At 47.3% G+C, this 14,772-nt stretch overlaps 1 protein-coding gene across 1 annotated transcript in view; it reads right to left on the bottom strand.

Annotated features, from left to right (window-relative positions):
* LYPD6 (LY6/PLAUR domain containing 6) overlaps window positions 1-1,587 on the bottom strand; it is a 9,710-nt gene extending 8,123 nt beyond the window's left edge. Inside the window, exon 1 of the mRNA XM_009643436.2 lies at window positions 1,470-1,587. Coding sequence (XP_009641731.1) covers window positions 1,470-1,587 — 118 coding nt within the window. The remainder of the gene's footprint in view (window positions 1-1,469) is intronic.
* Window positions 1,588-14,772: the final 13,185 nt, after the last annotated feature.

The following is a 14,772-nucleotide window of genomic DNA, read 5'->3' as shown; positions in this document are numbered from 1 at the left end:
TGGGGGGATTTAACAGCCGGGCAGAGGCGGTGCTGAGGGGTGGGATGGCAGGGGTAGGGGAACAGTTGAGCTTGATGATCTTAAAGGGCTTTTCCAACCTAAACAATTCTGTGATTCTAGGTTGGTCCTGATTTGTAAAAACCCTCTCGCCAACAGCAGCATGGGAAAGGCACACACAGAGATGCAATGAGGACACATTCAACCACATCTACTCAGCAAAGGTGCCCACTGCTGACTTCAAAGGGAGTTAATGTGAGCAAGGAGCACTTGTTCTCTTGGTATCAGAGCTCACATCCAATACCGCTACTTTGTCAGTGCTGATAACAAAATATCAGGTGGATTAAAATCCTTCTGGAAGCTGTCCCACCCAAGGAAATGAGCCACCCCTTCTGAAGGCAGGCTGATGTCCCCAAAGGACAGAAAAATCAATTTGCTGAACCTCCAGTTTTTAACAGCAGACTGCGTCCTAATTTATCTCGCCAAACAAAGAGCTTTAACTTCTTAAGTGCTCTCCTGGCAGGGCTTCTGCAGCACATTCAATATGTCTTCGAGATGCCGCCACCTTCTCAGAAGCCAAATGGTGAATGGGTCACGTTTATCTCCATGGGGCGAAGTAAGCTGAACCTCCGCAGCCCTGCAGGCCACGTCTCACCTCCCCCTCCTCTTCACCTCCTCTCCCTGCCCACCAGCTCTGGGCCAGACCCCCTTTGGGTCCGAGAGGTGAAGCAAGAGGCATCATTCACTGCCTGCTTCCCCAGGCTCCTCTGGTGGGGCTGGTGCTGCCCTCAAGGAACAGGCTGGGGTGGGACAACACAACATCTCTCATTAAATTCACCCCTCTCACCCCAAACCTCCAGCAGGTCATGGTTATGGCATAAAATGGGAATTTCATCTTGTTTGTACAGAATACAAAATTTTCAGCCCAATTGAGGAAGGCGGTCAGTCTTCTCTGGGATCAGTGGCAGGCACGGCTCCGCAAGGGCTCTCTTCTTCTAGAATTAAATAAGCTTGTGTCTGATAAAGTGAACAGGCTGGTGAAAGGAGAGTCCATGGAGGATCTGAAGACACGTAACATTGCTATAGCGTTGCTCCAGGGAGTTACTGAAATAAAGTCGGGAGCGGTTGGTGCCACAGCTGCAAACGGCTGCGTTTGGCCCTTGCTCACTGCTATCGACGTGGGGCTTGGTCTGGTGGCCAGAGAGATTAATGAGGAGTAGAAAACAGTGAACAAAAAGCTCCTGACACACTCGGCAGCTGCCCGTAACCCTATCTGTCCTTTAATCCCTTTGGGAAGCAAGGGTCTGGGTGTCTATCAACTAGTTGTATGAGTACTGGGGATATTTATTTAACGTTTGCTCGGCACTCAGCTCAACCCCGACGTTTCTGCTGCCTTAACACACATTCGCCCTCGTCCTTACCCCGGCGCCGAGGCCGGCTGTGGCTTTGCAGCCCGCGCAAAGGTGGCTTACTGGAAGGGTGGAGGTAGACGATGTCCTTCACGGTGAAGTCCCTGGGCTGCACGGCGGGCAGGCAGCCGGCCAGCAGGCTGAGCAGCAGCACCCACGCCGGCGTGGGCTGTGAGGCCATCGCCGGGCGAAGCCGTACTCATGCGGCGGCCGAAAAACCTGACCTGGGTGAGAGGAGAGAACAGGGGTGAGCAGAGCAAACCCGCGAGGAGCCCGGCCACCACCTCAGCCCCCAGCAACCCAACCTCCCCCAAACCATGATGCTCCTGTGAACCCTCAGCTGCCCTCCCGTGGGGGCAGGCAGCGGTGTCGTTACTCCAGCTCAGCTTCAGGGACATCCATGGCACCAGCTGGGAAAAAGGGCTTGGGCAAACCCTCTCCCAGCCAGAGATGGGCAAATGGGAGCCGAGGGGAAGGGCGGTCGGGTTTGTCACCATTTGTAATTTAACTGGTGGGCATCTGGTTTTCATAAACCTCAGTAGGATGTTGATAAAGTCATCGGAGACTGTGCCACGAGGGGATTTAACCGCCTCTTTTAGAGAATACTGGAAAAGTGCAGAATTAGACCGGGAAGAAAGGAAACAGGGTAGCTGGAGCCCTGCCGGGATGCCCGGGGGAGCAGCGATGGCTCTTCCACACTCCGACAGAGGCTCGCACCCCTCTGAAATGCACCTTCTCAGCAAACCAGAAGCTCCATATGACTTTCCACATATCTCAGGAAAGGCAAGGAGCTCCAGGTTGTCTCTAACTCCAGCTGGCTCCCGTTAATAACATAAAGCGATGATTGCATTTTCCTCAGCCATGCTCCAAAGGCTCTTATGCCCTCCATGACAAACGATGCCAAGTATTTTTCCCACATCCCTGAGTGAAGGGAACTAATTTAAGCAGAAACAAATACCCGCTGCGGTACCGCTCGTGAAGCCATTCCAAAAGCCAGCAGCTTTTTAGGAGCATCCCCATTCCTGCGCCCGGGCTGCAAGGAGCCCTCCAGGAATAGACAACACTAACACATCGTTAAATACACAGCTCATATCATTACAGTTCCTTAAAAATGAGGAAAAACATGCCTCGGAAACCAGGCGGGACAGGATAGCCCCAAGAGGATGCGGCTGCTGAGCCAGGCAGGAGCTGCTGGTTTCCCCTGGCTGCTGGCATCCACCCAGCACGCACAGGGTTGGGGTTTTGGTTTTTTTTTTCCACTCGGACTGACCAAGAGATCTGCCATACCCAGCTATTTCCCTGGCAACTTTCAAAGTGTGGTAGCTATCATTTAATAAATCATTTTTTGGTTTGTTGTTTGGTTTGGGTTTGGTGGGTTGGTTTTTTTATCCCAGAAAAGGTGTTCCAGGGGTGGGGATGTAACCTTCCCCCTCCGCCTCCAAATGTTTGTCTCGCGGCAGGGACCCACACAGGACTGGCAGCATGAGGGCCATCTGGGCGGCTCTTGTTATCCTTGGCTCTTATCTGAAAACAGCCCTTTAATTAAAACATCGTGAGAGCCATAAAAATCGTGAGGGAAACAGATAACGCATCGTGCGGTGCATCAAACTTTGTTGGTTTAACCTGACGAAGGGGGAAATGCCAGTTTCCATTGGGTTTGCTCCACAGATGCGTATCAGCCAGGGGAAAATGAAATCCTGATTACAAGCAGAAAGGAAATAAAACAAACCTCTCCCAGCCACGTGAAAGATGAAAGGGATGGGACCAGCGGCTCTCTGTGGGGTCTGGAGGGACATCCCCCAGCAAAGCCAGCTGGAGCCCACCTCGGTGAGGGAGCGGGGCATGTGCGTGGGTTCGGGGCTATGCACATTTTTGGGTTTCTCATGGCCAAATACACACGGACCCGGAGCTGAGCTGGCCAAATGCCAACGCCGTCCTGACGGTCCTGAGCTGAGGACAAGAGGAGCCATCAGCTGCACAAGCAATGGCACTGGGTGTAGAATCATAAAATAGAATCATAGAACTGTTTAGGTTGGAAAAGCCCTTTAAGATCATCAAGCCCAACCATTCCCCTAACCCTGCCATCCCACCACTAAACCCTGTCCCTCAGCACCTCGTCTGCCCGGCTGTTAAATCCCCCCAGGGATGGGGACTCGCCCATCTCGACGGTAGACACACTCGAGGCCAAAGCACGTATCTGTAGGTAACACAAGTCACACGTGATGCTCAGCATGAGGGGACAAGATGTGTTTGGATTCCCGAGCTGCGTGTCCCCTTTCCTACCCAAGAGGAGCCCAGCCCACCACCTCACACACCTCAGCCCCTTGGCCTGACCAGAGCCACTCAACGGCAACCGGATTTCACACGTGGAAATGGCTTAATATTCACACTGTTCAGGCAATTAAGGTTTGGAGGAGAGAGGGATTTGGAGATTATTTTTTATCCCAAAGAAAACATGGCAGATTTTACAAGCCCCATTATTCTTTTCAAGAAATGGGCAGTTTGCAGGGAAACTCCTTGTCGGCTCACACGGTCTCAGCAGCAATCCTGCATTACAGCACAAAAATATTAGGACCCCCATCCCAAAAAGAGGAGCTCGTAGCTCAACACGAACTCTCCTTGTCAACATAAAGGACAAATTGCAATATTTTACCTTAAAACACAGAAAGGTTAAAATAATGGCACGAATTCCTCCCAAGTATAAGAAGATTTAACAGCCGGGCAGAGGCGGTGCTGAGGGCCAGGGTTTGGGGGTGGGATGGCAGGGGTAGGGGAACGGTTGGGCTTGATGATCTTAAAGGTCCTTTCCAACCCAAACATTTCTATGATTCTGTGATATTAAGAAATTAATTTCTTGGGTTTTCTCACCATAATCACAGAGGCCCTTGTATCTACAGTACTGAGCAAAGTCTTCCTGTTGAGGACATTGGTTTTCCCTCTTATCATACACGCTCCCTTTCACGGGACCACTCGCTTGCTCAGCCCATCTCCATGTGCAGCCGTTAGCACTTGCCTCGTCGTCAGATTCGGAAGCTGAGCGGCTTAGTCCTGCCTGAAAGGGCGGCAGAAACCCTCCAGCTGCACGCTAAAAATACTCGCATCGTGCCTCTTGTCATTACAAGCAGCTTAATTGCTGACACCACCCCTAACGAGTCGCAAGAACCACAAATGGATGTATAGAACTCACTTCCCCACCCCTATTTTATACGCTCAGAACAGATTTAATTATAGGCAAGGGATTAAAATTTTTAAAAAACCCCTCTGTGTTATAAAACAACCCCGGGCAGACCAGAGCAAGGCCAGCCTGGCCAGTGTTTTGAACTATGGGGGTTAATGAAGTAGAAAGTATTTACTGAACAAAAAGCCCCCCCACCGCTGCTCTTCACAGCAAGCCTGGTCTACCTGGTCGTTCCATACACATGTAGATACCATAAAAATAGATATTTCTGCGCAGATCGAAGTACCTACCTACTGTTAGAAACCCCAATACTCAGTATTTCAAAAATATTTCGAGTACACACGCATGGGTACACGTAGTTCTGTCTTTCCCAGGGGGCAAAACACACGTACAAATATACTACATCCGATGGGGAAAATACCCGTCGATGTTTGAGGCAATACTGGTATTTCACAGAGTGGAATATCGACGCCTATTTTGAATAAAGTCAAACATATTCAATAATTACTGTTCAGCACGGTAATTCTGTGAGTGCACTCATTCTTTCTGTTTTTACCCACACACCTGCCCAAAAAAATAAAACGCAATCGCTTTTTTGTTTTTTTAAGGAAAGGGTGCATATATATGGAAGCACTGCCTTAAAACCTGTAGACATTTGACAAGAAATTGTTTTCAGTCACACTTTTTTCCCCCAAATCATCCAAAATGACATTTTTCTGCAAAGACGGCTTCTTTCCACAAAGCCTGTAAGCCCCTAAGAAGCTTCACCAAGGGCATGGAGCCTTTTTGTTTTGCTCACAAGCCCCTTTTTTAGTTCATGGCTTTCAGCCAAACCCACCAAACGCTGTACAAAAATATTTTATTCAAACAGCGATTGCCGACAGATCAGCTACCCCCGTGCTAAACCGCGGCTCGCAGGACAGACGTGTTCTCCACATCAATTCCTTCCGAATTAACTCGGCTCCTTTCCAGATGCCGTAGCCTCCCGTGCATAGCAGCGTGCACCCACCAACCTAATAGAAGATGGCATGGCCCGCTCTGGATTTGATACCGGACTGCGGTTAGGGGAAATAGTCACACGGTATTTAGATCATACAGTCTGTTTATAAAAGGTCTTGGGCGCTGACACAGAAATCCCAGTTAACTCAATCTTTCCAGCTTCACCAGCACCTTTCAGATGGAAAGGCATCTCCATCCCTGCTCTGCAGCAGGATTACTTCTTCCTGCCCTTTGCCCTGACACGGCGCTATGGAAATTAACCATTAAATTCCCTAAGCAGCAGCCCAATTGCCCATTTGTCAGGTCTCATTAGGGTGGCGACATGTCCTCCTCGCTGTCACCAGGGCTGGGGACAATGGAAGGTCCCATCCTCCAAGGACGACTGGGGAGCCCTCGAGCAGAGGCGCTGCCGAACGGCAGACCTCCGGTTTGGGAGGAGACAAGTTGTCAGAGAGAACAGTTATTTGTCAGGATGCATTTGTCCCTCCTGTCCCTCTCACAAGCTCAGTAGATACCTGCTAGCTGGTCTGCACTGACGGCCACGAGCTGGGCTGCTGCCAGCTGCAAGGTTGCAGCAAACATTGCAGCATTTCAGGAGGAAAAAAAAGAAATGTCAGACACCAAATGTTCCCATACAACTATTTGGCCAAAGCTAGGCATGAAGTAATTCCTGGTTTGTGGGCATTTCTCTGGTCCCCCTCCTTGTGAAAGCACGGCATGTGCTGTGGTGTTCAGTGCCCCTCCACCTCCCTCCTGCGGGGGATGAAGCATTGCCCTGCTCTCCCTGGACATCCGGTGCAGATGGAGGTTGCCCGGTCTCACAGGAGGTTGATGCTTCAGCTGAAATCTCAGCTCCACCTTCCTCCTACATCTCCTCCTCGCTGCCTGGGCCACATCTCCAAGTTCTATAGCCTACTACCTCATTCCATCTCGAAGACATTCTCTCTTATCTCTTCACTTGGAAGAGCCTCCATCTCAGAGCGCCCTAAAGCAACACTTCTTTCAGAGAGATAAAATAGTAAAAGCAAATAAAAAGCTCCCTCTCAGCAGGCAGTAGATATATCAGCCCTGAAGCATCAAAGCACAGCATACCAAAGCAGCAACACCTGCGAGAAAGTGCAGAAACCACAGAACAAGCCATTTGCCCTTGGCAGTTCCACTGTGGAAGGTCAGCTGGCCCAGCCTTCAACTACGCTGTGATGCTTATTCATCGGCGATAAACCAATTCATGGGAGATACAACCAGTGTGGCAATGCTGGAAGAGCTGTTCCTGGATCCGAAGTCTACCCAACAGTAGTTCCTCCTTAGTAGTACCTCAGTAGTACCTTAGTAGTTCCCTCCTTAGTAGTACCTCCTTTGTCCTTGGGGTAATGGTTTTAAACTAAACCAGGGTAGGTTTAGACTGGATCTAAGGAAGAAATCCTTTCCAATGAAGGTGGTGAAACCCTGGCAGGGGTTGCCCAGAGAGGGGGTGGAGGCCCCATCCCTGGGAACATCCCAGGCCAGGTTGGACGGGGCTGTGAGCAACCTGATGTGGTTAAAGGTGTCCCTGCTCCTGCAGGGGGGTTGGGCTGGGTGATCTCTAGGGGTCCCTTCCCACCCAAACCATTCTGTGATTCTATGATTATGCACATCACCTATGGGATCTTCCCAATAACTGCAAGAGTTAATTCACTGTTCTTTGCATCTCCTCCTGCCCTTCTTCCAGTCCACATAAAGCTCCAGGCTGGAGTTCCCACTGCTGAAACTATAATACATATATTAATTTGCTTCACTCTACAGCTTCAAAAATGACCCCAAAAATCTCTATCTGTGTAACATCGTCACTGTCCAAAGACAAACCCAAATTGCAAGGGAAGTCTCCCCATCCACCAGCTGTGCAAGATCCTGGACAGCAATCCCAGAGCCTATTTGCAACTTTCCCAGCTCTAATTGCAATTTTCTCCCTTCATCCCTGTCCTGCTGAGTTATTAAGTTATTAATATATTTTTTTTTTTTGGTCTATTCTGTTTATGTCCTGCCTTTTGGTTCCTACCAAAAACATCAGAAAAGCTTTGAATAAAAATCAGAATTCATTTGAGTTGCCTTCAAATCCAGCTTTTTTCCGTTTGCCATTCAGAGAATTTTCTTTGCGTTTTGGCCCTGGGAACAGTTAAATATTTGTTACCCCCCTGAATATATGGAATGTAGCGAAGCACATGCAACTTCTGTGTAAGGAACCTGTAGGAGCTCTTGCAAAGGTGTTCGCTACCTCTCCTCAATTACAGTAAGCGAGAGTAATTAAACAATCGAACACAATTAGTGCACAAATTACTCCCAGAAACGTGGACGATCTAATCGCCTTGCTGCTAATTACAAAGCCTGTATTTCATCGAGCTAAAAGCCCACGTCCCGGGGAAGTGAAGGGGGGTACAATATGTTCACTCTCGGGCCATCTCCCCTCGGATGCAATTTAATCTTTAACAAAATGCGATTTCAAGATTATTTTACAAGTCCCACGTTGCTTCTATTTGCAACCTGTATTATTTATACTCTCAGTCTGACCAGCAAAAGCTTAACTTTTCTTTGAACCTGCACAAACCCCTCGTCTTTTAACGAGTTCTGGTAAAATGTCACTTACATTCATGCATCCCCAGAGGATCATTCGGCTTCAGATAAACACAGAGAAGAGATGAACGAGCTCTATTTCACTGGAGTGTTTCAGATACTGAGTATTTGGCATAAATAACAGCCAAAAAGTTAGCTTAAAATTCAGGCGGGCCATGATGTTCATAAGAGAAAATACAATTTATGCAAATTAATCATCAAACTGAGAAGGAGAGATATCCAAAGTTAGACATAATTCATTCCCGCTTCACTCCACCGTATACAGCACACAGCAGTGCAGGGACAACATTATTTTTTTTAAATGACATGTAATATTCAAGGCTGTGACACCGAACGCTTCTGAATTAACAGCAAGATGGACATGGACGATCTAATAAATCATTTCAAGACCTGTCCCCCAGGTTTTTGCATGGTGTGCAATAGAAGCAGCAAGCCCTGAGCTCAATGGGATGCGTTAAGATCAGGATTCAGCTCAGTTTGGGAAGTCTGGAAGCCGGCGCTCGCCCCTCCCGTGTCCCATGGCACATGGGCTGACCTCAACGTGTGGGGAGCCCCCAGACAGCCCGGCTCCACACAGACAGAGGATAAGGAAACCATGCGTGAGCACAGAAATGCTGGGATTTTTCTGCTAATAAGAAGCAAAAAAACATTCGTTGAGTTCCAGTGGCCGGGCCCCTCTGCAAAGGGGAGGGGGGGTTTAAATTATTTCCTAAATAAATGTTTAAGTTCACTGGGGCCACTGAAAGGGCTCCTCTCTCCAAGGCTGGGATGCTACTTGTGTGGAGCACACATTGCACACGGCTCCTTTCTGCTCCTTGTGAAAGTCTTACAGAAAAAGGAGGTTCAAGGCTCCGTGCAGCCAGCCTCAGGGCACCTGGGGAAGAGTTTTTCAGGGCAGGGAGGCCACAACTGCCGGTCCAGGGTTGGTGGCCCCACCATGAAATGGTGTGGGCAGCAGGCAGGGTGATAGTGTCCTCCAAGGGAAAAGCCAAACAAGGTCCTAAGCCTATGCAGTCAAGCTAAATTTTAGTGAGGCTCGTTTTGGCAACAGCAGTTGGGATCATCCTGGACCATCCTTCCTTTTTACATTTAACCCAATAAGCAAGAGCCTTCTGCTTGAAACATGGGGAAGCACTGACGATACGACTGTGCAATGCATCAGCTAGGAAAAAGGGAAAAATATTGCAACGTGTTACCAAATCAAATGTAGCCAAAGAGTAAGAGACGCCAAAGAGACATGTGAAATCAAACAAAACAGAAGGGATCCCGTGCTTACGAAGAGATAGCTGGCAAATGATCTAATCTGCAAGCAAGACATGAGACTCTTCAAGAAAATAGTTTTCTAGCCTATGTACCAGGCCAGCAGATACATATATACAGAAGGTTTAAAAGAATGAGATGATCCCGCTGAGCTTTTAAGGTTACATTTTTACGATGTGTAGAAAATTGGGACAGTCTAGAGACCAGGAAAATCAGCACAAACTCAGTATTTCTAAAGGATCGAAGGAATGACTGCTCTCAGCCTAAGGCCAGTCCTGGGTAAGCTCGCAGAAGAGTCTAGCTGTGCTACAGCAACAAACATTTCAAGTTGTGAAAAACTGCAAGAGAGGGTTGGTAGGATTTTGTGGAAAAGGGTCTCCAAACAAACCCGTCGTTTTCGAATGGGCAGGATTATGGCTCTGGCTGTGAAAGGAGGCTGTTACACACAATAATTGGGGAGAGACCAAAGCAGAGCGCCAAAGCACCGAACCCTCCTGATTACAAAAACGAGTTCTACCCAATTAACCAAGCATGCTTGGGCCAAATTAAAAAAAAGCGCTTAGCGACATCCCAAAATCTAATTGGTGAAAAGAGCATCTTCAAATGAAAATACTTAATTTTTCCACTTCCCTGAAAGCCTAGGTTCAACTTTTTTTGTACCCAGAGTATGGACAACAAGAAACTTCTTGTATTAAACGCCGCAGAAGACGTTAAGGAGTGAGCCGAAACGCTTGTCCGTCATGCAACAAACTGTGCTTTAATAAAACCATACATCAATCTGCACCATTGTGCCCTCGCGCCGCTGATGCCTTCCCCCTCGGCTCTCCAGAGCGATTTGTGACAGTTCTTCTCGGACATCACCCCGCACATTTGACATGCTAGATTAGGCACCGAGTCACAGTCTGCTCGGCGGCGACCCAAAGCGAGCTTTGCAGAAGTTCAGAGATCAGCCCCGACAACACGATAGCGTGGAAATGAGATTTTATTATTAGGAACTAATTGAAAATGCGAGCTCTTCCCTCACAGAAGAGAAACAAGAGCTTTTTCACCAAAATCGGTGTAAATAGGATTGGGCCGCTAGTATTCCTCACGACGGGCGAGATATTAATGAACTCCCTTGCTTTGCCCGTTCACGCTGTGGTGCCATGTTTTTCTCCCAAACAATTTAACATATTTATGTAGCAGTGAATGAACACTGGGTGGTATTGTTCCAGCCCCAGACCCGCATAGTTCAGGCTGCAGAAGGGCTCTGGTCCCCTGGCAGTTCACCCGGAGTTCATGCCATGTTTTATTTCCCGACCCACGTGTGAATTCCCGTTGGCACACGGCATCAAAAATAGCAGCAAGCCACAACGGGTCTGAGGACAACACGTCTGCTTTTGCTCCCTTCCAAAGAGCACATCTCAAAAACTGGGCTGCCAAAGGCGCTGCACCAATGTCGGCAGCTAACCCTCAGGGAAATAATTTGGAATGGGCTGACCATTCCCAGCTGTGCTTTATGGCACCTACATAAAGTTTAATGAACAACGACATAAGCCTCGCACAACGATCCTTTAGATAAGCATCTCATTCTCATTTTTCTCCTGATAAAAAAAATTTATTGTGCATCCACATCTAGCTGAGGTGGCATCCAAAACCTGGTTTGTGCATCAAAATAAGACCTTTCTCTCACACTATTATATTATTTGTACTTCCACCCTTTGCTCCACAAGGACTGTAACAGCCTTTGTAGGAAATCTCTCTTTGCAGAAATTTCCATAATAAGTTACATTAAAAGAGCAAAATTAATCTGATTTCATATTTTCTATTGTGTGATACTGAAATTCAAATACTTTTCTCATGAAGCTTTACTCAAAGTTATTCCGCTGCCATCCCTATGATTTTAACACACATTTTATTTGGTATAAACATCAGAAAAGCTACATATCATCAAAGTCACATAAAAGAAACCCAAATTAGAACTGACCGGTTAAGTGTTCTTTCAGCCGCCTAGTTAGCCCATGGAGTAAACAAACACGACTGTCGTTAATTCGTTCAGATTTTCAATAGCTTTTCCAGAAAAACAAAACCCAGCAGAACCCAAAACAAACAACCCCCCCTCGGCTTCATAAGACACTCAAGTGTCATTTGAATTCTATGGCCAATTAATTATTTGGCACTTGTCCTCCCAGAAGAAAAGCCATTTCATTCCATTATTTTTCTAACATGTTGGTGGGAAAAAAAAAAAGGCAATTAAAAGAAAATTATCATCTCCATCATGATGGGAAGCTATAAAATGCCATCCTCATTTTAGCCACCCCTTCCACAACCATTTCAAGCTTCCAACACCTCACCAATGGGTTTCAGCACATGAGTCCCCATCCCTGTGGGGGATTTAACAGCCGGGCAGAGGCGGTGCTGAGGGCCAGGGTTTGGGGGTGGGATGGCAGGGGTAGGGGAACGGTTGGGCTGGGGGAGCTTAAAGGGCTTTGCCAACCTCAACGATTCTGTGATTCTGTGTTTCTGAGGTTGAGACCTCGGTGTGCCCCTGGTACTTTCCTGCGCGCACACGGCCCATGAAGCTGAGCAGCAGCGTGTACTTGCCTTCCTACAGAAAGTTCTTCACCCTTTGCTTTGATGGAGCGCTCCTCTGCAATAGTCACCCTCCCTCGTTAACGCCATAGCAATTTAGAGCTGACCTTGCCCTGCAACCTGACTCAGAGTCTGCCAGGGCAGTACAGCCTTGGTATTCGCTCTTCACAACGCGGGCTGAACAGCTGAATTAACGCCAGTTCTAATTCATCTTCCTGAAGCTCAAGTGATCTGAGCCACTTGGCTGTGCAGAGCTCAGCTGGGAGGCGGCTGCTTATAAAGTGAATTAACTGTAGGCAGAAAACTCCAGGCCTAAAGCAGAGACACATTCATTCCCTCTTGTACCAGTTTTCTTGTGCCTTTAATTTTTCATTTGGTTTTCATACAAGCTCTGCGTACTCCCTACGTTTTTAGGCAATCACTGTCAATCATTCCTCCGTTTTACCGCGTACAAATCGCATAAGCAAGGGTACAGGCATAATGCAACTTTCTCCTCAAAAACACTGCTGTTACATGACACAGTTCAACAGGAGAACATTCCCATGATCATTAATTATCTGCTAAGGTGTCATACAGCTAATGCATTTATATTTGTTCTTTTTTAATAACAGTAAATCAAGATTCCACACAGAGCTAAACGCTATTGCACTAGAATCACTGCAAGCACAAACCCAGGCTCTTATCCTCCTGGATTTCTCACAAAACCAGACCTTTCCTTTGTAAGCAATGTCATAACAGGATTTTTTTGTTGTTGTTTTTGCTGTTGTTTTTTTGTTTTGTTTTGTGGCTGTTCATTTTTTTTATTCCAATTGTTACTTTACCCCAGCAGAAATAATTACCTGGGGTTCATCAGCTATTTACCGTGTGGATTCCTGGTTAGCTTCAGATAACGACAGCGCACAAGGACAGAAAACGCGAATCTCTCTGAAACTACGGTGCCTGGCTAGCTGATATTTTCCCAAAATAACAAAATTATATTCACACGTTCATTTCATCTCGGGGCAGAAATCACGCACACATGAATAAAGCTCCCCCAAAAAGGGCTAAGAGGAAAGGGGGGCAGGAAGGCCCTGTGGGCAAGATCCTGAGAGCCACAGGGCCACCACCTGGTGCCCATCATAAGAGGCAAACCCTGGTTCTGGTAATAAAAATGGGACAAACAAAAAGGACAGCGAAGGACACTAAAAGCAAGGGCTGGGAGCCAGGACAAAAGGCTGGACATGTCCTGAGATCAGTGGAGAAAAGGAACAGGAGCTGAGGTGTGAAGAAATTGGTTTGTCCGGGATGGAGAGGAAACCACATTCATTGAACAATTTTACCATGTCTCTCTACGCTTCACCCCATAAGAAAATGAGGAAAAAGCAGAAGTTAATGGGTCCGCTCTCCTGTCTCTGCAGCCCTGCTCGCGCGGAGGCACCCCTGGACAACCAGGGATGGGTCTCGCTTGACTTGCTCCGCTGGGGTGAACTGGAGCATGCACCTCCATAGATCATTTTGCTGGGTCGCTACCTACTGCTTGGCAACTTCACCAACCTTCAGTACACAAATTAAAACATGACCCCTACTTGGTATTAGTTAAGCTTTACACTTCAAAAAATAATTTCTCCCTCCATCCTGGAACATCTCTGCAATATAGGAGTTGTCACCCCTTTGGTCTTGTGGTTGATAAGCCTAGCTGGGGCAGGCTCCCATGCAGGGTGGTCAGGCAGCCTCTGCAGGGTTTTGAAACCCTCATCCCCCCTTTGCCTTCAGCTGTAACCACCCCTGCACCCTGATGTTTTGTGCATTTGCCCTAACACCTTTGTTAACGTCTTCCACCCACCACCTTTCCATGCACTGTCATCTCTGCCACTGCCCATTTCGTTCAGCTGAGATGCTTTAATACCATTAGTTCACCAGATGGCAAATATTATATATGTTATTAAATAATGTGTTCGATATCAGTAACTGGGAGCTGAGGCAGACCTCTTCCTGCTCCATCTTCAATCTGCTCCATCAAACCTCTCACCTCCTGGAGATCAAGCTTCACTGCAGACTCTTCTGCTCCTTCATTTATCTCTTCATCTGCTTCGCCTGTTGCTAGATCCAAATGCCTCATCATCTTGGCGTTAGAAAGTCCACTTTCCCAAGGTAGAGAGTATTTACAGAGTAACATCAGTAATTCAAGTGTCTGCCAGCTAAGAGATCTTATCTCCAGCATAGCTGAAGAATACCTCAAAATCATGCTCCAACTCATCTGCCTTAAACACTTACCTACAGAACACACTAAAAGCAGATGTAGTTTTCAAAATGCGCCCTCCCCGATTTAACCAGTTGCTTAATTTTCACCCATGAATCATCTGGCATTCCACAGGCCACGATATATAGCTTTCATTATGTCACCGCTGACATTTTCACTGCTGGAAGACCATGATTTACTGGTTTTCATTAGACCTGATCTCCACTCTCAGTCCTACCCCCAACTTGTTGAAGAATCCATGTCTGGTCAGTGAAAAGTTGATCGGACTTGAAAATACACTGCTCTTCATCTACTAATTTCTCTAAAATTGACCTTTTTCTGACAATTACTTCCAATGCTGACAGTCAGCATGTACCACCATAAATAACGAGCCTGAGAGGACATCTCTTCCTCCAGCCTTGGGAGGAAACAGGCTTCTAGCAAAGGCACTCCACAATCATAGCCACAACACTGCTATATTTTTACCACAACAAACACAAAGGAATATTTAAGACAAAATAAAACCATTTACT

The sequence above is a fragment of the Egretta garzetta genome, unplaced genomic scaffold, assembly GCF_000687185.1.
Source record: "Egretta garzetta isolate BGI_Z169 unplaced genomic scaffold, ASM68718v1 scaffold208, whole genome shotgun sequence".
In the NCBI taxonomy this organism is placed as follows: domain Eukaryota; kingdom Metazoa; phylum Chordata; class Aves; order Pelecaniformes; family Ardeidae; genus Egretta; species Egretta garzetta.
This window is presented reverse-complemented; position numbering and strand designations above follow the sequence as displayed.